The 20,428-nt window shown below is 50.9% G+C and overlaps 1 protein-coding gene across 3 annotated transcripts; it reads left to right on the forward strand.

Moving 5' to 3' along the window:
* The first annotated feature begins 1,772 nt into the window (after window positions 1-1,772).
* On the forward strand, window positions 1,773-20,215 carry MBD3 (methyl-CpG binding domain protein 3). Of its 3 annotated transcripts, none has more exons than XM_071451692.1 (8): window positions 1,773-1,791; window positions 6,003-6,059; window positions 8,082-8,241; window positions 10,306-10,443; window positions 14,230-14,320; window positions 15,680-15,857; window positions 17,037-17,234; window positions 18,376-20,215. In XM_071451692.1, exons 3-7 carry the CDS (start codon window positions 8,140-8,142, stop codon window positions 17,227-17,229), a joined length of 702 nt encoding a protein of 233 aa, XP_071307793.1. In that variant the 5' UTR covers window positions 1,773-1,791; window positions 6,003-6,059; window positions 8,082-8,139; the 3' UTR covers window positions 17,230-17,234; window positions 18,376-20,215. The 3 variants fall into 3 exon arrangements, with proteins under 3 accessions (XP_071307793.1, XP_071307794.1, XP_071307795.1); XM_071451693.1 differs by lacking the exon at window positions 1,773-1,791 and adding an exon at window positions 1,940-2,173; XM_071451694.1 differs by lacking the exons at window positions 1,773-1,791; window positions 6,003-6,059 and adding an exon at window positions 1,940-2,173.
* The last annotated feature ends 213 nt before the right edge of the window (window positions 20,216-20,428 follow it).

A 20,428-nucleotide genomic window follows, 5' to 3' on the forward strand; every position in this document is an offset into this window, starting at 1 on the left:
CTACCCCAGCCGGTCCCTGGGGAGCTGCAATGCCTTCAGGGCAAAGCCCAGCATCGATCACACTAAAGTCACCACCACCTCCACCCGCATGGATCTTAAACCTTTTTAAACAAAGTTAATGTAACCCGGCACCTACAGGCGCACCTGGCTCTGGGAAATTGTTTCCAGTTTCTACTCCCGAGTCTGGACAATTTGCAGCCCGTTGTGGGGGCGTGGGCTTCCCTCGCATCCCTGACAAGTCTCACATCCTCCCTCGATCTCCTGCTGCTTTTCAAACGAGGGAGTTTGAAACGAGTGAGTGAGCCCCGACTTGAAAAGAAAAAAGCAGTAAGTAATCCCCAACCATGTGGTGTTTAACGATGGCAGTGCTGGTTCCTGCCCTTGGGACAGACTGGGAATGAAGGGCCCTGGGGGTCCTGGTCAGGGGCAAGTTGGATCTGAGTCACTGCTGGGCCCTGGCAGCCCCAAGGGCCACCCTGTGCTGGGGGCACCAGGCCCAGGGAGGGATTGTCCCACTCTGCTCTGCCCTGGGGCAGCCTCACCTCCAGTGCTGGGGGCACTTTGGGCACCACGAGATCAGAAGGACCCAAAGGTGTTGGAGAGTGGCCAAAGGAGGGACACGGAGCTGGGGAAGGGCTGAGGAGCAGCTGAGGGCACTTGGCTGGTTCAGCTGGAGCCCAGGAGACTGAGGGGAGGCTCCTGGGGGCTGCAGCTCCTGCCCAGGGCAGGCACAGGGGCAGGGGCTGAGCTCTGCTCTGGGACAGGGACAGGAGCCCAGCAAGGGCTGGAGCTGGGCCGGGCCTTGGCATGGAGCTCAGGGCAAGGTTCTGCCCCCCGAGGCTGCTGGGCACTGCCCAGGCTCCCCAGGGAATGGTGCCAAGGCTGCCACAGCTCCAGGAGCTCCCAGGGCTGCTCAGGGTGGGGTTCTTGGGGTGCCTGTGCAGGGACAGGGGCTGGGATCAATGATCCCTGAGGGTCCCTTCCAGCTCAGGATATTCCAGGATAACTCTTTAAGTTACTGCCAGCTGGGGACTGGAGGAAGCACTGGTTATTGACACAAATGGAGTTTGATGTCAGGCCAGAGCAGTGGCCTGAGAGAGTGGACACACTGCTGTGCACACCTCTGCTGTGGTGTCTGACACTGATCCCTTCCAACTGCTGCTCCAAGCCGGATTCTTAACAAAAAGCTAATACATCATTCATTAAAGGAAAATTGATTTCTCTGACTTGCTTTGGGAAGGAGGCTGCCTTGTGGTGTTTCTCAGCGTGTGGATACTGGAATGGAATGGTGAGGAGCACAGCAACTGGAATTCGGGTGCTGGCTGGTGTCTCATTCCCAAAGCTAGGGTTCCCAGTGGCTGTTCCTCGGCAGACACCTCTCCTGGCGGTACCACAGCCAGGAATTTGCCACTGCAGCTGCAGTAGGTGTTGGTTTACACGCTTTCCTGGAAAACTTTTCATTGCTTTGTCTTCCCTCCAGTTCCTCGTGTGCAGATTTCCCCCCCTTTTTTTTTGTTTTTTTGTTGTGTTTTGTTGTTGTTGTTGGGTTTTTTTGAGCGGTTTTTTTTGGTATGCTGCTGTTGCACGGAACGAACCCCCGAGCCCCCACCGGGGGCAGCCCCAGGGCGAGGGGCCGGTTCTCCCCGGGGGTCCGGGCGGGTTCGCGTCCCCGGGGCGCGGGGCGGGGCCGGGGGTCGCGGGGCCGCCAGTGCGGCCGGGGCGGGCGCGGGGGAAGATGCCCAAAGCGGCGCTGCCGGGACACCGGGGGGGCCCGCGGCGCTCGGCGCTGGGGTAAGGCCGGGACCGTGCGGGTTCGCCGGGGGGAGCGGGGCTGGCACGGGGGGGGGGCACCACGCGGGGGCGGCGGGGGGAGGGACTATATGCGGGCGGAGGGATCCGGGCGCGGCGGGCGGTGGGAGGCGGCTCGGTGGGTGGAAGGGGCGGGCGGAGGGAGCGGCGCGCACCGGACGGCGGGAGCGGGGCCAGGGCCGGGACCGGCACCGGGAGCGCAGCGGGAGCGGGACGAGCCGGGCCGCGGCGCCGCCTCCCGGGGGCAGCGGGAGCGCGGAAGGGCCGGCGGCGGCAGGAGAGCGCGGCGGCCGGGAGGAGCCGGCGGGAGGCGGCCGGAGCCAGGCGGGAGCGGGCCGGGAGGAGCCGCCATGGAGCGGAAGAGGTGGGAGCGCTCGGCGGGGCCGCCCCGGGCGCGGGGGGCCGGGCCGGGGCTGCAGCCACAGGTGGAGGGGAAGGGAGCGGGGAGCCGGCCCGGGGCGGCCGCGGGGGACCGGGGATGCTCGGCCCCCCTCAGGGATCGGGGAGCGCCGTGAGGAGCCCTCGCGTCCCCTCAGAGCGGCTGCTGCCCTGCGGGCACTCGCGGTTCTTTATTGTCGAAGGAGCAGCGCGGGGGGTGCTCCTCCTCCCTCGGGGCTCGCTCCGCTGCCTTTTGGGTGTACTCGGGGATTGTGGGGAGGGAGCCTGGGCTGCTCGCGGTGCTGGCCCCGGGGCGGGTCGGGATGCGCCTTGCCGGGAGTGTGGCTGCGGGGGGAGCACATGGCCCGGGAGCTGGAGGGGTTCTATTTATAGCCCTGCATGGCTCATATGGCTGTAGGTGGCCATATGGATCCTCCCCGCACCCACGAGGCACCCGCGGGCTGAGGTGTGAAACTCGGGTCCAGCGGGAGCTGGGAACGCAGCAGGAGCTGTCCCTGTGTCCTCACCTGGCCCTGCCTGTCGGGAAAATCCAAACCCTCAACTTCTGCCTCTGACACAGGATCCTCACAGCATGGTTTGGGCTGGGAGGGACCTTGAAGCCCATCTCATCCCGCCCTGCCATGGGCAGGACACCTTCCACTGGACCGGGTGGCTCCCAGCCCCGTCCAGCCTGGCCTTGGACACTTCCAGGGATGGGACAGACGCAGCTTTAGCTCCAGGTTTCATTTTTAGAATCAGGTTATGGTTGTGAGAAAAGGGGGAGTGAACCAGAAAATGCTATCCTCGAGAACGTGAAGCCGATTCTGCTGCTGCAGCTCGGAGGCGAGGGCAGGATGAGTCCACCACCAGCAGCTGAAAGCTTCAGAGATTCTGTTTTTCCCAGAACTTGTTAAGTTGCAGTGTCGGAGATGAACTTAAGAAAAAGGGGAAGAGAGGATAAGTAGCATATTTTTATTCCCAAATGATGATGGGTTTTCCCTTTGTATCAATTTGGACAGAGATCAAAGGTAGCATAGAGCTTTGTTGCGCTAATTTTTGGTTTCTGTTGCATTTTGCATTACCTCAGAGTGGCAAATACAGGTGTGGCAGTTCAGTAATATCTGTGAGAGTTCTGCCTGTTGTTTACCTGGGTGATTGTTCTGTCCAGCTCCCAGGCACGTACAGATGCAGGGAGGGGAGGGTTTGTGGAAAGCCCCTGTGAGATGTGTGTGTGAGCCAGTCCCTGGCTGGAAATTCCATCTTCCTCGAGGTCTGAGTACCTGGGCAGGTTTTTACAGCCAGTCCTCGAACCTCATCCTTAGGAGGGTTTCTGGCTGAGAGGGTGGGACCTGTGGGCAGGAGAAGTGCAGGGATGGAGGATTTCAGGAAGAAAATCGTGTCAGGGATTTTGTCAAAGTGGCAGGTTGTCTTTGAGAGAGTTCTGGCTCTCTTCAAACTCAGGATTCTCACGTGGGGGAAGGAGAATTTAGTGCTGCTTTGTGGGGCTTTTTTTCTTCAGAGTGTTTTTCTCCTGAAGCTTTGATGACCAAGTGTCAGAAATTTGGGATCACTGTTCGTCTGTGCTTCAGGATGTTGACACCACTGTGCTGGGAAACTTCACACTCTTGTGTGAAACTTATTTTGTTGAGAATTCCTTACCTTTGCAGCACAAATGTAAGAAGTTGGAAGGGAATGTTTTTAACACTCCTCCAAGGATATTTTGATCGGTACAGTCTTTTCAAAAAAAATTGTGGAGCAAAATGCTTTCACTGAGTCTGTGCTTTGCTTTTCCTCTGTTGCTCTGGTTTGCCTGCAGGGAAGCTCATCATTTCTCACATGAGAAGGAAATGGCCTCAGGTTGCACTAGGGGACATTTAGGTTGGGTATTAGGGAGATTTTTTTTCATGGAAAGAGTTATAAAGGATTAGAACAGGCTGCCCAGGGCAGTGGTGGCGTCATCATCCCTGGAAATATTCAAAAAACATGTGGATGTGACACCTGGGACATGGTTTAATGGTGAACATGGTGGTGGTGCTGGGGTGATGGTTGGATCTGATGATCTTAAAGGTCTTTTCCATCTTTAACAATTCCATGGTTCCACGATGCCTGAGTTGAGCCCTGCAAAATCATCTGGTTGTAATTTTGTTTGTCCCGGTGTTATGGAGCTGCCATTTGGGCTCTTCTTTAGGGATGTGATGCTTCTGGAAATTTGGGAGATTTTGTGTGTCTCCAAGTGCTTTGTTGGGGTTTTTTGGGGGTGTTTATTTTAGGTATGGTTTGAGTCCAAGTTGCTGAATGAGGACCCCCCTTGTTGCCCTATGGCATCATCCCAGGGGACAGGGACAGGCCTGGTCCCCGAGGCTGCTCCCTGGGCTGTGGCTGTGGCTGTGTGGGGGTGTGGGGTGCTCTGTGGCAGCTGGAGGTGTCACCCACCTGGCCGGGTGTGGTGTCCATGGCCGTGCCAGCCCACCCCAGGATGGCCCAGCTGAGTGTGGAGCCCGGGGCAGGGCTGGCTGTGGATGCTGCCCCCAGGGCTGCCGTGGGGATGCTGTGACAGAGGTGCTAGCACTGGTGGTTGTGCAGTGTTTTGGGGTCCCCATCTCCCTGCCAGCATCATCAGGAGCTCCTGCAGCTCTCCAGGAGCCCCTGGTGCCGGGATTTGCCTGGAGCAGAGCTGGGGAGAGGAGTGAGGGAGGGAGCACGATGGGAAGCAAGAAGGAGAATCATTTTGTGTTCTTCCCTTGCCCCCTCCAGCGAGGACACAGGCTCTGAGTGTCTGCTTTCAGTGACCCGTTTTCCCTGGGCTGTTCCTGCCTCCATTCCTTCCACAGGCAGGCGGTGGCTGGGTTTGCTCAGGGTTGTTGTTTTTTTTTTTTTTTGCCTTTTGTCCCTTGCTTCCCAAGTTGTGCAGATCCTGTGCAGACTAAATGGGAGAGCGGAGGGGAGGAGACTCTGATGAGGGAGGAGGGGAGAGGGCCTGGGCAGCCGCTCTCTCCTTAAGGATATAATATAGGCAGGAAACAAAGGCTGAGCTGCACATGGAGAGCAGGGGCACCTGGCAGGCCTGGCCCTTCAATGGGCTGCCCCGAACGCGGCTTCATCTGCCCGGAAAAGTCTGGGAATGAGAGCCGGGGGTGGCTCGGGGTGGCTCCCGGCAGCCAGGTCTGTTTTGTTCGCGGGAGCCAAGCGGCCCAAGCGAATAAAGCCCCAGAGCTGGTGATGGACGAGCGTGGCAAATCCTTTGCAAGTTGTAAACTCCTTTGCAAGTCGGCCGTGTCCTTGCCTTTCACGCAGGGAGCTCTGGCACAGCCTAATTCGGGATCAATCCGGGCTCTCAGCGTCGCTGCCTGGGGGGGGTGTTACAGAGCAGAGGTTGGGCTTTGCAGCTTTGTACCAAAATGTCTCGTTTCTGGGCCTCTTTGTGCAAAAGCAGCAGTGCAGGAGGAGCAGAAGAAGGTAAATTCTGTATTTTGGGACATTTAAAGTCACTTTAACAGGGCTCAGAGTTCTGTGGTACTGGAGGAGTTTCCGTGTGTCCTGGTGTGCGTCAGGGATCCCACACAAGTTTTGGGTTCCTCTGGCTCCCCCCACACCTCTGACCCTCCCAGGTGTGTGTGGGTGCCCCAATGTCCTGCATGGTCCTGCCAGAGGGTCCCCAGGAGCTCCAGGGCCCCCATCCCTTCCTTTCTCAGTTCACTGTCACCTTTAGCTCATAGCTTTGCTCCCTGGTCTGCTGTTGTCCCAGAGAGCCTGGGGATGATCCTGCCTTTTGCAAGACCTAATCAGAATAAAAGTTTTTCTTCTGAACATTTCAGTGCTTTTCCTTTGGGCCAAGCTTCCCCAGGAAGAGACAGGACTCTCAGTCATTTCAGGTGGGTTTTTTGAGAATCTGAGCAGCTTTTGAGTTCTTCCTTGCAAAATGACCACAGCACATACTAAACACACAGAGATGAAGGGCTCTGTTCACTTAAAATCCTGTCTTTGACTGTACTGACTGTTCTGGAAGTTACTCTGCACTTTAATGCATTATTTTTAAACCTGCTAAGACACTAAACCCTAAATTGGAGCAGCAGATCTTGGAACAGGGAGCAGTGCCATGTTCTTCATGTAGCAGGAGTTTTTCTTCCTGGCTTCACTGGCAGCAACAGCCCTGCCCTAAAGCTGCTGGAGTTGGTAATTCCTCTCTCTGGATTGAGGCAAATAACTCCCTTTAGAGTTTGAAAAAGTGATTCACAAATCTGGGGCTGGACACAGCCTCTGCTCCTTGATCCTACTCTGTGTTGTGTCCTGGCCCAAGTGCAGCTCCACAGGGAGCTGGTCCAGCTGAGGAGTAACCAGTGGGGAGTGTTTCCTCCTCCTCCCCTGCCCTCCAAAGATGGATTATTTTCCTCAGCTGGTTCATTTGCATGAGCACTGGGCTGTGTGAGCAGTGGTGGTGGCAGGGAGGAGATCCAGGCAGGATAAGCAGCTTGGGAGCAGTTGGAGCCAGGAGCTTCCTCAGCAGATGCTGTGTGGGATCACCACAACCTTTCAGTCTTAACTCCTTCGAGAGACTTTTTCTAATTTCAGTTTTAGTGTAATTCATATTAAATTGATCTCAGTTTTTGGAGACCTTTTAATACTTTGGTACTTTCTGGTTTTGTTTTTTTTTTTAATCTATTTTTTTCATGCACAGCCTGACTTAACCTAATTGCTTTGTCACTGTCCTATACCAGAAATTCTCTGCTTATGCTGGTTTTCCCCTAATAAAGCTTCAGGGCAGGAGACAATATGTGAAAATAAACTTTTCCTTTTGTTTTGTTTTGTTGTTAAGACCTTGGTAAGGTTATCAGCATCTCACCAGTGTGAGATAAGGTGGTAACTGGCATTTTTGGTCTTAAAATGCTTTCCAGCCCATTAAGCTGTGATAGTGGGATGGATATAAGGGAGTGAGCTTCTCCTGGATGTCATCTAGGACTGAATATGCAAGTTGTAAAGTGGAGAAAACCAGAAATGAAAGTAATTGACAGAATAAAGAGGTGTTGTTATGGTGCTCAGTGAGAAGGTGAAGATTACTTGGTGCTTATTGTCGTTACAGTCCTACACTGCAGCCATAACACACTGGCTTATTTTTGCTTTATGAATAAAAATAGCTTATGTTGGATTATTAAAAAACAAAACAAAACAAAAAAAACCCAAAAACAAAACAAAACAAAAAAACCAAACCACAAAACCCAAAAAAAAACCCAATGAAAACATCAATAAAGATTTGGAATAATTTGTAACTTCTCTTCAGGTTGAGTCTTAGTGGAAACCCAGGTGTTACAGAAGAGTCTCTCTTCCCTTTTGCCATTAATGGAAAGTTTTAGGGGGTTTTGACATTTATCTTTGCATCACTTTGTGATTCTTTGTTTTGCAGCTTGTCAGTATTAACTTCTGGTTTTCTCTTTTTCTGAAGTCTTCAGGATGCTACAAAAGACATAGAATCAAACCTGAATGTGCTGTTCAAGGGGTGGGGAGAGGAGACAAGGAGCATTTTTGGTGCTGGTCAAATGCAACAGTCCTGGGAAAAGAAATTATACTTAAAAATGTGCATTTACTGTGAGAGACAGCTGAATGAAAAGTGCATCTGTGCTGAGATCTCCCTTGATGGTTATTGTGTGCATTGTGCTACATTTGTTTATCTGATCTGAATCTTCCTCTTGACATCCAAAACCATTTTAACTTCATTTGTGTGTTCCACATCAGAAGCAGTCGATATGAAAACATTTTAGAGTCGAACGTCAGCTTCATTCTGCAAAGTCCAACATGTGGTTTTCAGCATGGCAATAAAAATCCTCCCTCTGCTGAGCTGCAGAGGAGGTGCAGAGGGTGGAGGTGTCCCTGGGGGTGGACACCTGGTGTGTTTCTTGCAGCCCCAGTGGGAAGAAGTTCCGCAGCAAGCCGCAGCTGGCGCGGTACCTGGGCAGCTCCATGGACCTGGGCACCTTCGACTTCCGCACGGGGAAGATGCTGATGAACAAAATGAACAAGAACAGGCAGAGGATGCGCTACGACTGCTCCAACCAGGCCAAAGTAAGAGTGAGAGGCGCTGCTGCTGCTCCCCCTCCCTGCTGAGGAACTGCCAGAGCAGCCTGGGAGAGAGGGAGAATGCAGCAGTTCATAGCTGGAGTGTGAATTGGAGCTGTGTCAGAACAGCTCTGCTGCTGGGGGTTGGACAAGTGCTGCTCCCAGGGGGTTGGTGCTGGGGAGGAGAGTTGTGTCACTGCTCAGTCTTCTGTGGAGGAGGGCAGGGAAGAGACTGTCACCTTCCTCAGTTCCCAGCACGAGAGAGGCATTGCCCTGTGGGGATGAGTGCAGAGGAGCCCCTCTGCTCTGGAGCCAGCCTGGCACAGCTGGGGGAGCTCACCTGGACAAGAGGAGGCTCCAGGGACACCTGAGAGCCCCTGGCAGGGCCTGAAGGGGCTCCAGGAGAGCTGCAGAGGGACTGGGGACAAGGCCTGCAGGGACAGGAGCCAGGCAATGGCTCCCACTGCCAGAGGGCAGGGCTGGATGGGATCTTGGCAATCAGGAATTGTTCCCTGGCAGGGTGGGCAGGCCCTGGCCCAGGGTGCCCAGAGCAGCTGGGGCTGCCCCTGCATCCCTGGCAGTGCCCAAGGCCAGGCTGGGCAGGGCTGGGAGCAGCCTGGGACAGTGGGAGGTGTCCCTGCCATGGCAGGGGTGGCACTGGATGGGCTTTAGGATCCCTTCCAATCTAAACCATTCTGGGATTCTGTGATCTCCCTCTCTGGAGTGTGAGCTCACCTCCTCCAGCACAATCTGCTCCAGAGCCCCACATTTCCTGGAGCTGTGCAGCAGCTCTGCCCTGCCTTGCCTTTGGTTTGAGAGGAGAGGAGGGGTTTGGGTCCTCAGGGATGAGGAGATGCTGCAGCTCCTCCAGTGCTGTGCTGCTGACCCAGCTTTGGCACTGATGGAAGGGGAGGTGGCATTTGGGGCAAAAAGCCTGACAGGGAGGAGGGCTGTGAGGCCTATTTGTAGAACAGAATAAAAGATTCTCTAGCTGCTAATTCAGATTGTTGAGGTGTCAGGATGGCAGTGACAGGCTCCCTGTCTGGATTGATTGTCCCAAGTCATTCCTAAGGATCTTCATCAGATGCTCAAATCTTTCCCAGAACCCAAGAGCTGCTGTATATGCACCTAAACACTGAATGTGGAAAAGGCACAATGCTCATTTCTGAAATACATCAGCCAGTCAAGGATCATCATCACGAGAGTGCTGGGAACATTTCTTACAGTCCTGGTGCTGCAGGGATATTTTGAGACCTGCCTTGAGGCACAGAGCAGCAGCTCACACACCTCTCAGGCTAAAAATTCTGCCCAAAACTCTCAATAAATGTACAAATGTTATCACTGGCTTCTGAAAGGATTAGCACCCAGATGGTTCAGAATTATATTTGTCCTGAATACATCTTTTCTACATCTCATGAATAAATCTGTGAAGCAGACACAGTGTTTGCATCCCTGAGAACAAAGCGTGTCCTACAGCCATTCCAAGAGTTGTGTGTTGGATTTTGGGAATGAGGAACAGCCTTCCTATGCTTCCCCTAACAGAAAATGCAGTCATGTAGTGCAAAATTGATTATGAGCTGCATTTAAAAGCTGAGCTTTGTTCAGAACCAAAGGTAAAAAAAAGGATTCAGCTTTCAGTGGTGTTAGTTTGTTTATTGGTCACTACTGGATTTAGAAGGAATGGTTTCTGGATTCAGAAACCAGCCTAAATCTCTGCTTGAAAATTTTTTATTTATTACAAATACTGTGTTGTAGCCCTCTCTTTTAGTGATTACACATGGTTTGTTCTGACTCCTAAAGTCATTAAAAATGGGAGTAAAACTGATGTGTGTGAACTCACATGGGAGGAGGCTGCTATGTTAAACAGAATGAGTGGAAAACTTTGATAGGTCTAAGGCAAGATTTGAATTTAGTTATGTATTTTTAGCAGCCTAACTTGTATAACTTGAGATTTGACAAGATTTGAAGCCCAGGAACTGTTCCCTGCTGCACTTCTTTGTGGCTGTAGTAGCATTTTAGCAAACTGAAAACATTTCTGTGGGTTTTTCCTTTTCTTTTTGTGTGAAACAGGGCAAGCCTGATTTGAACACAGCCCTGCCTGTGAGACAGACAGCCTCTATCTTCAAACAGCCTGTCACCAAGATCACAAACCACCCCAGCAACAAGGTGAAGAGTGACCCCCAGAAAGCTGTGGACCAGCCCAGGCAGGTAAGGCTGAGAAACTCCTGGATTTCCTACTGGGAGGATCCCAAAATAATCTGCTTTAATTTTGTGATGCTGAACAAATACTCCCTGGCAATTCCTGATCTCATTTCAGAATTCAGAAAAATCTGATCTTTCAGAAGCAGTGGCTTGCAGTGCTCCCAGCTCTTAAAATCAGAACAAGTCCCATTCCCAATCTCTAGTTATGGACTCTGCATACTGGGATTTACAAACTCCAGCCTTTGCTTAGATCCCAATTCTTTTGTAGCTAAACCTGAATTTCCTTCATGCTGAAATTCAGTATTATCTACAAAATTCTTCAGACATTGTAACCACTTCAGAGGACACTTGGGTTTAGAACCACTGTCAAATGTTGCAGTTGTGTAAGAATTCCATGTTCCATTAAATCTTTGTTCCATTAAATCCTTGTTCCTGCAGAGATCACATCCATTGTGGTGTTTGTTGCAGTGCAAGGCACTGTACATTAGTAGGAGTAAACTCTGCCAGTATAAGATCATAAATTCACTTTGAATGGTATTGTTAATACAAAATTATTATCATAGTGTGTATTTGCAAGCAAGAGAGCACACCAAAATTAAAGGAAAGGGTGCTCAGGACAAGGGAAGGTAAAATAAGCTGTACCTGTTGGAACACTGAAAACCTTTTCTGAAAACTTCAAAAACCACTTTTTGAAGGCAGTTTTTAAGAATTTAATAAACCCAGTTCAACTAGAACCCAGGTGTGAGATAGAATTTATCTGAAATGGGTGGGGTTTTTGGTGGCTGGGGTGGGTTTTTTGTTTATTCAGCAGGTTGGCAGGGCCTTACCATGGTTTTCTGGGGAAGCAGATCCTGTATGTTCACAGTGTGGTTGCTGTTCCTGCAGCTTTTATAGTTAAGGCAATAAAAGAGAACACTAAAGATAAAATACCCTCTCCCAGTTCTGAGCTGGATTTGTGTTCCTGTTTAAGATACTTTACTGGATTGCAGAATATTTTGACTTTTTCTCAGCAGACTCCAGATGTTTCTCCAAAATTTGAAAGCGGTGCCAAGTCCCATCATGGCTTAAAAATCCCAGAATTCTTGGGGGCTGGAAGGGATCTTAAAGATGATCCCATTCCACCCTCCCACCATGGGTTGGGACACTTTGCACTATCCCAGGTTGCTCCAAACCCCATCCAGCCTGGTTTTCATCAATTCCAGGACTGGGACAGCCACAGCTTTTCTGGGTAACAAAAAAACCCCAAAAAACAAACAAAAAACCAAACAAATCACCTATTTGAAGGGCTAAGGAATATCCAGGCTGTGTTTGGGCTGTGACTGCCTCATTCCCCTTTTTGGAAAAGTCATGTGGGGTTAGTTGCACTTGGATTTTGACAGGCAGGAAAAAGGGGTGGGATGTGCATGGACTGTTTGAGGTGAATTCTTAATTTCTCAAAACCCTGATAAAAATGGGGTTTTTTGCAAGGCAGTTGATCCTCCAGCTGTGCATTGCTATCCTCCTGATATCTCTGCTGCACCAGGTGCAGAGTTAAAGGTGTATCAGGGTGATGTATTTGAATTTCTACCACATCACACATTCAGCCTTTTAAGCCTGGGGAGAACCTGTGACTCAAAATCTGGTAAAGGGGAGACGTGGGGAAAGGACCAAACTGAAGGAAGAAAATAATAATTTACCTTGAATTCTTGCATTCCTTAACTTTCTGTGGATATGTAGGAGAGAAACAGGGTGCAAACAAGGCTGTCTCATGTTCACAGGGTCTGAGGATGAGGGAAGAGGTGAGGACCTGACTCCATGTTTCAGAAGGCTTGATTTATTATTTTATGATATATATTATATTAAAACTATACTAAAAGAATAGAAGAAAGGATTTCATCAGAAGGCTGGCTAAGAATAGAAAAAGAAAGAATGAATAACAAAGGCTTGTGGCTCAGAGAGTCTGAGCCAGCTGGGCTGTGATTGGCCATTAATTAGAAACAACCACATGAGCCCAATCCCAGATGCACCTGTTGCATTCCACAGCAGCAGATAACCATTGTTTACATTTTGTTCCTGAGGCCTCTCAGCTTCTCAGGAAGAAAAATCTTAAGGAAAGGATTTTTCAGAAAATATCATGGCTACAGTCTCACACTGTGGGCTTGCAGCTGAAAGTCAGCAAGCCTGGCCTTGTGCTGCAGCTCAGAGCAGTGAAAGTTCCAGGCCCTGGAAGAAAAGAGAGTTTTCCAAGGCAGCAAACTGGGAGAGAGGAGATGTGGGGCTGTGTTGGAGCCCTGGCTGCTGAGAATTTCAGACTTTCTGTGCTGCCAGGCACTGACCCCCCAGAGAACACTGCATTGACCTGAGGCTGTGGAGAAGCTTCCAAAATGGAATGACAGAGCTGGGATTGTGGGAGTGGAGTTTGAATAGAAATGTGTGATATCACAGGGTGGAAAACAGAGTTTAAGGTTTTAGAATATAATAATATATATAAAGCAAGATGGAGGTTTTAGGGTAGAGGCTGGTCCTTTTCCTTCTCCTTCCTCCTTTTCCTTCCTCCTTTTCCTTCCTCCTTCTCCTTCCTCCTTCTCCTTCCTCCTTCTCCTTCCTCCTTCTCCTTCCTCCTTCTCCTTCCTCCTTCTCCTTCCTCCTTCTCCTTCCTCCTTCTCCTTCCTCCTTCTCCTTCCTCCTTCTCCTTCCTCCTTCTCCTTCCTCCTTCTCCTTCCTCCTTCTCCTTCCTCCTTCTCCTTCCTCCTTCTCCTTCCTCCTTCTCCTTCCTCCTTCTCCTTCCTCCTTCTCCTTCCTCCTTCTCCTTCCTCCTTCTCCTTCCTCCTTCTCCTTCCTCCTTCTCCTTCCTCCTTCTCCTTCCTCCTTCTCCTTCCTCCTTCTCCTTCCTCCTTCTCCTTCCTCCTTCTCCTTCCTCCTTCTCCTTCCTCCTTCTCCTTCCTCCTTCTCCTTCCTCCTTCTCCTTCCTCCTTCTCCTTCCTCCTTCTCCTTCCTCCTTCTCCTTCCTCCTTCTCCTTCCTCCTTCTCCTTCCTCCTTCTCCTTCCTCCTTCTCCTTCCTCCTTCTCCTTCCTCCTTCTCCTTCCTCCTTCTCCTTCCTCCTTCTCCTTCCTCCTTCTCCTTCCTCCTTCTCCTTCCTCCTTCTCCTTCCTCCTTCTCCTTCCTCCTTCTCCTTCCTCCTTCTCCTTCCTCCTTCTCCTTCCTCCTTCTCCTTCCTCCTTCTCCTTCCTCCTTCTCCTTCCTCCTTCTCCTTCCTCCTTCTCCTTCCTCCTTCTTTCTTCTCCTTCTTTCTTCTCCTTCTTCTCCATGGGTTTGGGTGGTTTTGTGTAATTGGATAAAAAAGTCCACATTATGAGCCATGGGTTGGTTGTTTATTGGGTAAAAAGTAAAAATAATTTAGGTGTCATTTCTTAATTGGACAGTTTATCCTTAAAAGGATAAACTATCTCTCTCTCTTGTAGAGAGAGATAGGGCTCTGTTTTTAGTTTGTTGGAGTGAAGTGATGTAGAACTCAGGGTTGGTGAGACTGTAACATAGATTAGAGCTAATAAACATCTGAGTCCCAACAAGAAATACCATCTCACACATTTAATCCCAGCCCTGGCACAAAGAAGCTATGACTCCACAGGGCTGATTGGCAGTGAGGATTGTTCCTGCTGTTGGAGGTGGCAGATCCCTTCTGTGGTAAATCCACATTAAATGTCCCCAGCCCTGCTGTTCCCTGTCTGCACAGGAAGCAGGGATTTTCTGGAGCTGTCAGTTCCACTCCTGGCTGTGCCAGTAACACCAATAACCACCTGCTTTGACTGCAGCTCTTCTGGGAGAAGAAGCTGAGTGGCCTGAATGCCTTTGACATTGCAGAGGAGCTGGTGAAGACAATGGACCTTCCCAAAGGGCTGCAAGGTAATCAGAGGGTGCCCTTCACTCAGGGCTGGCACTGGGCACCTGGCAGGAGGGGGTGAAGGTGCTGAGGGTGTTCCCAGAGCCTGGCAGGGCCGTGGCCATTCCTGCTGCAGCAGGAGCTGTGGTGCTGCCTGGGCTCCCAGTGCCCTTTGTTCTGAGGGGACACTGAAGCAAAGCTTCTCAGTCTTTTGGGGATTCATTTTCAGAAACAGCAGAGCATCCCAAATTGCTGTTTGAGTTTGGGTTGGAAGGGACCTCAAAGCCCATCCCACTTCACCCAGTGCCATGGACAGGGACACTTTCCACTGTCCCCACTGAAGGGCACCCAGGTCCCTCCAGGGGTGCAGGGCACCCCAAGGCCCCCAGAGCCTCCCCTCATGGCAGGGACTCCAGCTCACCTGGGCCCTGCTGGGGCTCCAGCACCTCTGGGTGTCCCACTGCCCCTGGGTGCCACTGTCTGTGCCCACTGCCCCTGGGTGCCACTCTCCAGGGTGTCACTGTGTGCAGATCCGTGGGTTTGCCACGGCCTCTGTGTCCCCTCAGCCCTGGGTGCTGCTGGCCTCAGGTCCCTGCTGTCCCCACACGGGGCCTGAGGGGCCTGGCCAGCCCTGCAGGGCCAGAGTGAAACCCTGGTGCCACACGGAGGGTGGGTACAGCTGGGACAGAGTGACAATGAGGTGGCCAAGTGAGTGAGGGATCACGAGCATGGAGAAAGGTTTGGGTTGGGAGGGACCTCAGAGCCCATCCAGTGCCACCCCTGCCATGGCAGGGACACCTCCCACTGTCCCAGGCTGCTCCCAGCCCTGTCCAGCCTGGCCTTGGGCACTGCCAGGGATCCAGGGGCAGCCCCAGCTGCTCTGGGCACCCTGGGCCAGGGCCTGCCCACCCTGCCAGGGAACAATTCCTGATTGCCAAGATCCCATCCAGCCCTGCCCTCTGGCACTGGGAGCCATTGCCTGGCTCCTGTCCCTGCAGGCCTTGTCCCCAGTCCCTCTGCAGCTCTCCTGGAGCCCCTTCAGGCCCTGCCAGGGGCTCTCAGGTGTCCCTGGAGCCTTCTCTTGTCCAGGTGAGCACCCCCAGCTCTGCCAGCCTTGTTCAAGCAGAATGGAAACATCTTCCTTTCCCAGCTTGGTGATTTTTATTATCTTTTTGGTTCTAACAATGAGGAACTGCTCTAAGTTTCAATACCCTCAGAGAGCTGCAAAGGTGCTGTTAGAAGCATTTAGGTCTGAGATTTGTGTCATGTGAGCTTTCCAACTGACAGCCTGTGCTTTGCCATTAAAATTTCATTCCCATTGTCCTGATTTCCTGCTCCCTGCCTGGGGCAGTGCTGCTCATGGATTTCCCTCCCCCTTGCAGGGGTTGGCCCTGGCTGCACAGATGAGACTCTGCTCTCTGCCATCGCCAGTGCCCTGCACACCAGCACCATGCCCATCACTGGGCAGCTCTCTGCAGCTGTGGAGAAGAACCCTGGGGTCTGGCTCAACACCTCCCAGCCTCTCTGCAAAGCCTTCATGGTGACAGATGAAGATATCAGGTAGGAGCTGGAAATAGCTCTTGCTGTTCTGGAGCGAGGTTCCTTGTGCTCAAACAGTGCTTTGCTTTTTCTTTCTGAGTGTCTGATGGAACACTGTGCCTTGGGAATTCATTGGAATGGCTCTCTAGCAAGAGAGTAGACAAAAGTAGTTACACTAAGCTCTGTCATGTGCTTAAAGCCCACTGGTTTTTATTTTGGCCATGCTCAGTTACTCTGCAGTTTCAGGCTCATGTTTGTTTTTCGTGTCAAGATCCCTTTTATTACAAAAGTGTCTGAGCTGGGAGAACTTTGACTGAGGCACCTCTGAGCAGAGATAGCATTGGAGAAATCCTGTACAGTGGGATTGGATTCTCTTCACCTTCCTCTGTGTCTGTAAATGAATTAAATAAAATGTATGGATTGACCAAACCCAAGCCATGCCTGCTGACAGGGAACAAGGATGCAGCTTATTCTGCTATAGGTTGCTGTAGTAATTAAATATTGTTAAATCAGGATTGGTCAAACTCAGCTTTAAGCTTTTAATGGAGAACTGACTATACCAAAGGCCTGCAGCATGCAATTTGCATTCATTAAGTGTTTAAAGGCAGTCCTTGCTTTGACTGCTTGATAAATCTTTTGGAATTGCAGGATGATTTTTCTGGGTTGATTGAGACATAAATGGCCAGGAAAAAGAGTCTGTTTGTAACTTTGATGTCCTGTGGCTGAGGTGAAATAGGAGCCCCATGAGCCACTGGTTGTTGATCACTTCTTTGCTGTGCTTTGACTTCTTAGGGTTAGGACTCAAAAGGAAAATGAGCAGAAAGAAATGGCCTGAAATTTAATTTTCTTCAGTCACATTTTTGAAAGTCTGTGCAGGGTTGGCTGACTTGTTAGATATTAGTAGTTAAAAATTAGCATTAGGCTAAAAAAAAGCTTCTAGGTTAGCCAAATTTCAGCCAGAAATCAGCAGGTCCAGGACATGTAATATAAATACTGGACAAATTCTTAAAATGTTTTTCATCTTCACTCAGAGTACAATGCCAGGTGGGTTTTTTTGGTTTGTTTTGTTTTTTGTTATACAGTGGAGTTCTTAGAGGGCTGTTCCAGTCCATGCTTGTCTGATGTTGGAGGGATTGGAGACTCTTTTCCCTTGCCAGGGGCAGCCCTGGGGCTGATGTTGGGTGTGCTTGTGTTGGGCAGGAAGCAGGAGGAGCTGGTGCAGCAGGTGAGGAAGAGGCTGGAGGAGGCCCTGATGGCTGACATGCTGGCCCACGTGGAGGAGATTGCCAGGGATGGGGAGCCTCCCTCGGAGAAAGAAGGAGCAGAGGAGGAAGGAGAAGAAGAAGAGGAGGAGGAGGAGCAGGACCATGACCAGGAGATGGAAAATGTATAGTCCAGGTGGGTGATTGTGCTGTGTCTCACCTTAAACACTGGGGACAGGAAGGTTTTCAGGAGGAACCTTAAATATTGATCAATCTTTGCTTTTTAGCCTGGGCTTTGAAAGGTGTGGGGGCCTTGGGTCAGGAATGGGGGAGGTGGGCATGAGACCCCCCCCTGCAGAGCTGCCCCAGCCCTGGGCACCAGCAGCAGCAGGACGTGGAGCTGCTGGAGCCAGGCCAGAGGAGGCACGGAGATGCTGCAAGGGCTGGAGCCCCTCTGCTCTGGAGCCAGCCTGGCACAGCTGGGGGTGCTCAGCTGGACAAGAGGAGGCTCCAGGGACACCTGAGAGCCCCTGGCAGGGCCTGAAGGGGCTCCAGGAGAGCTGCAGAGGGACTGGGGACAAGGCCTGCAGGGACAGGAGCCAGGCAATGGCTCCCAGTGCCAGAGGGCAGGGCTGGATGGGATCTTGGCAATCAGGAATTGTTCCCTGGCAGGGTGGGCAGGCCCTGGCCCAGGGTGCCCAGAGCAGCTGGGGCTGCCCCTGCATCCCTGGCAGTGCCCAAGGCCAGGCTGGACACTGGGGCTTGGAGCACCAGGAGGGACTGAGGGAGCTGGGGGGACTCAGCCTGGAGAAAAGGAGGCTCAGGGATCAGCCCCAGTTGTCTCAGCCTGTCTCCATAGGAAAGGTTCTCCAGCCTTAAGATCAACTTAGTGGCCTCCTCTGGAGCCTTTGAGACAAGAATCAAGAATGTGGTGGGGGAAAAAAGGGACTTTTTAGGATGAATAGCTGAGGAGCTCCTTTGAAGGGAATGAGGATTTCAGGTGGGAGGAAGATTGATTTTGTTTAGCAATCCTTGAAGCTTGAGGATTGATTATAATGTGCAATCTGCTTGGCCTTTGGGAGATCCCATCTTTTATCTGGGCTCTTTTTTCCCAGTTTCCCCTATCACCAGCAGTGGCTGTATTTGGACAGTGAATGCCTTGAATTCCTTTCTGCTGTAGAGGTCTGGCAACAGGCAGGAGCCAGAACAAACTGAGTGCTGCAGGTGAAACCCAGGAGATAAAGACATGGATGTGTTAGGACAGTGGGATTTCTCCTTTTAAGAAAAGATACAAAAATTCTTTTTGAGTTACAAGGTCTTTGTTTTTCCTCTTTCAGGGAGTTCCATGTAAGAATTCCCAGTATAAACCCATTCAGCAGGGTCAGCACAACCATTCACAGAGCCAAGAGTGCACCATCAGTCCAACTGTACCCCAGAGCCTTTGGATGGACTTCAGGAAACGTGGAAGCTGATGGTTCATTCACTGCAGGGGAGTTCTGCAGATGGAACTTGACTAAACTCTGCTCCCCTTCCTTTTTCTACAGGGGTAGGGTGCTTGGGAATGCAAAAGTGGGAGGGGATAAAGAATATCACATGGTGGGAGGGAAAATCCTAGGAACTGAATTTGCTGGCTCTTTTTTTGGGTTTTTTTTTTGGTATTACTTTTTGTGGGTCAGTGCTGGGTGATACATTTTTAAGCTTTTCTATCAAAGTACTTTTAATGACCCACAGAAACAATTTTCTCTCTTACTCAAGGGAGGGAGATGCTGTTTCACTCCTTGGCTACTCTGCTGTGGGCTACCTGTTTGTACCTGACTGTAGGGAGGTCATTTCATGTTGTGAATGGTTCATTCCATGTGTGAATTGCTGTTTCCTCACAAGACCACATTGGTCTTGGAAGTGTTTGGAAGTGTAGTCTCAGAGCTGAGCTGCCAGTGCCTCTCCCACCTGAGCTGGGGTGAGGAGGGGAAGCTGCACTCGAGGACTTGGGCTGCCAGCTCTGGGAATTTGGGTATTTGGTTATTCCACACCACAGTTTGGATCCAGAGCTCTGTGTGTCCAGACATTTGCCTCCAAGACTCTGTTCAGAATATACCCAGCCTGAGGTATATTTTACTTTGGTTTAAGTCCAGTCAGAAGGACTTTCTCAACTGGGGATGGAAGGATGACTCATTTCTGACTGATAATGAGGAAAACTTCCTCCTTTTTCTCTTCTGGTGCCAAGAACCTGCCCTCTGTTCCTCAGTGTGGAGGGAAGGGGATCCATTCCAGCAGGTGTGGCTACACACCTGCTTTTGTGTGCAGTAATGTTCTGACCTCTTTAAAAAAAAAAAAAAAAGGAAAAAGGTTGATTTTTCTATAATTGATATCTAAAAAAGGAATTTAAAGCTTTTTATTAAGTATTGAATCTTTCTTATTTGCATGTGCAGTGAAGTGACCAGCATTTTGTGTCAACAATTGGACTGATGTGAAACCTGCCTTAATGTGTTTATAAATATTGGGCTTCACCATGGGTACCTTGATTGATCCCTCAGTCTCTTCCAGTACATCTTTGAGCATATTGGGGTAACTTGTGGCTAAAAAGGGATTTCTCTGGGAAGGGAGACCAGGAGAGGGGAGGAAGATGAGAGTTGATAGCTTGGGGAATGTGTTTGACTGGGTTGCAGAATTCTTTTAGTCTTAGGGTATCCATTGCTCAACCGTGCGTGGCCGTCTCGGCTGAGAGAACACTACACAGTGGTGCATTAAATACTGTGCCACCAACCAATTGTACAAGTTGTTGGTATCCCAAAACTTGGGGAAGAAAGTAGCTCCCAGAGCCTTTATTGTGTGAGAAAGATTAGCAGGGACAGCCAGGGGCCAGGGAATTGCCTTTGGGAGTAGTGCAGCTTAGTGATCCCTGAAAAATATCCCATGCCAAGGTGATTGATCCTTTATTCACTCTTCTCTTAAAGGTTTGAAAACACAAAATTGGTTGATATTGCTCATTTGAGTGCTGCAAGGAGACTGAATTGTACTTTGCTGATGCTCTGCCAGGTGCTGCTTTGGGGAGCTTTACCTGGCACTGCAGGCAGCAACCATTATTTTCCTTTCTGAACAGTCTGTTACAGTTACTACTCTGTAAATCTGTCCTCTTGTAAGTCATGGTGTTGAATTAAATGTTTCTCACAAAGAAGAGGTTCTTCTAGTCTGCCTCAAGCCCCTACTGGAGTTTTGTGCTCTGCCCTTTCCATTTCCCCCAGTGGAGCTGCTCTGGGGGTTCAGCTGGGGGCTCCAGTCTGAGATTTGGCTCTGGACATCTGGAGCCTGGCAGAGGGGAGAGTGTGGAGGGAAACTTGTGGAAAGCAGTTCAGTCATGTGCAGAATCCTCTCCTGTGTCCCCAGCAAGGG

The sequence above is a fragment of the Agelaius tricolor genome, unplaced genomic scaffold, assembly GCF_023055355.1.
Source record: "Agelaius tricolor isolate 1412-34295 unplaced genomic scaffold, bAgeTri1.0.p SCAF_33, whole genome shotgun sequence".
Taxonomy (NCBI): Eukaryota; Metazoa; Chordata; class Aves; order Passeriformes; family Icteridae; genus Agelaius; species Agelaius tricolor.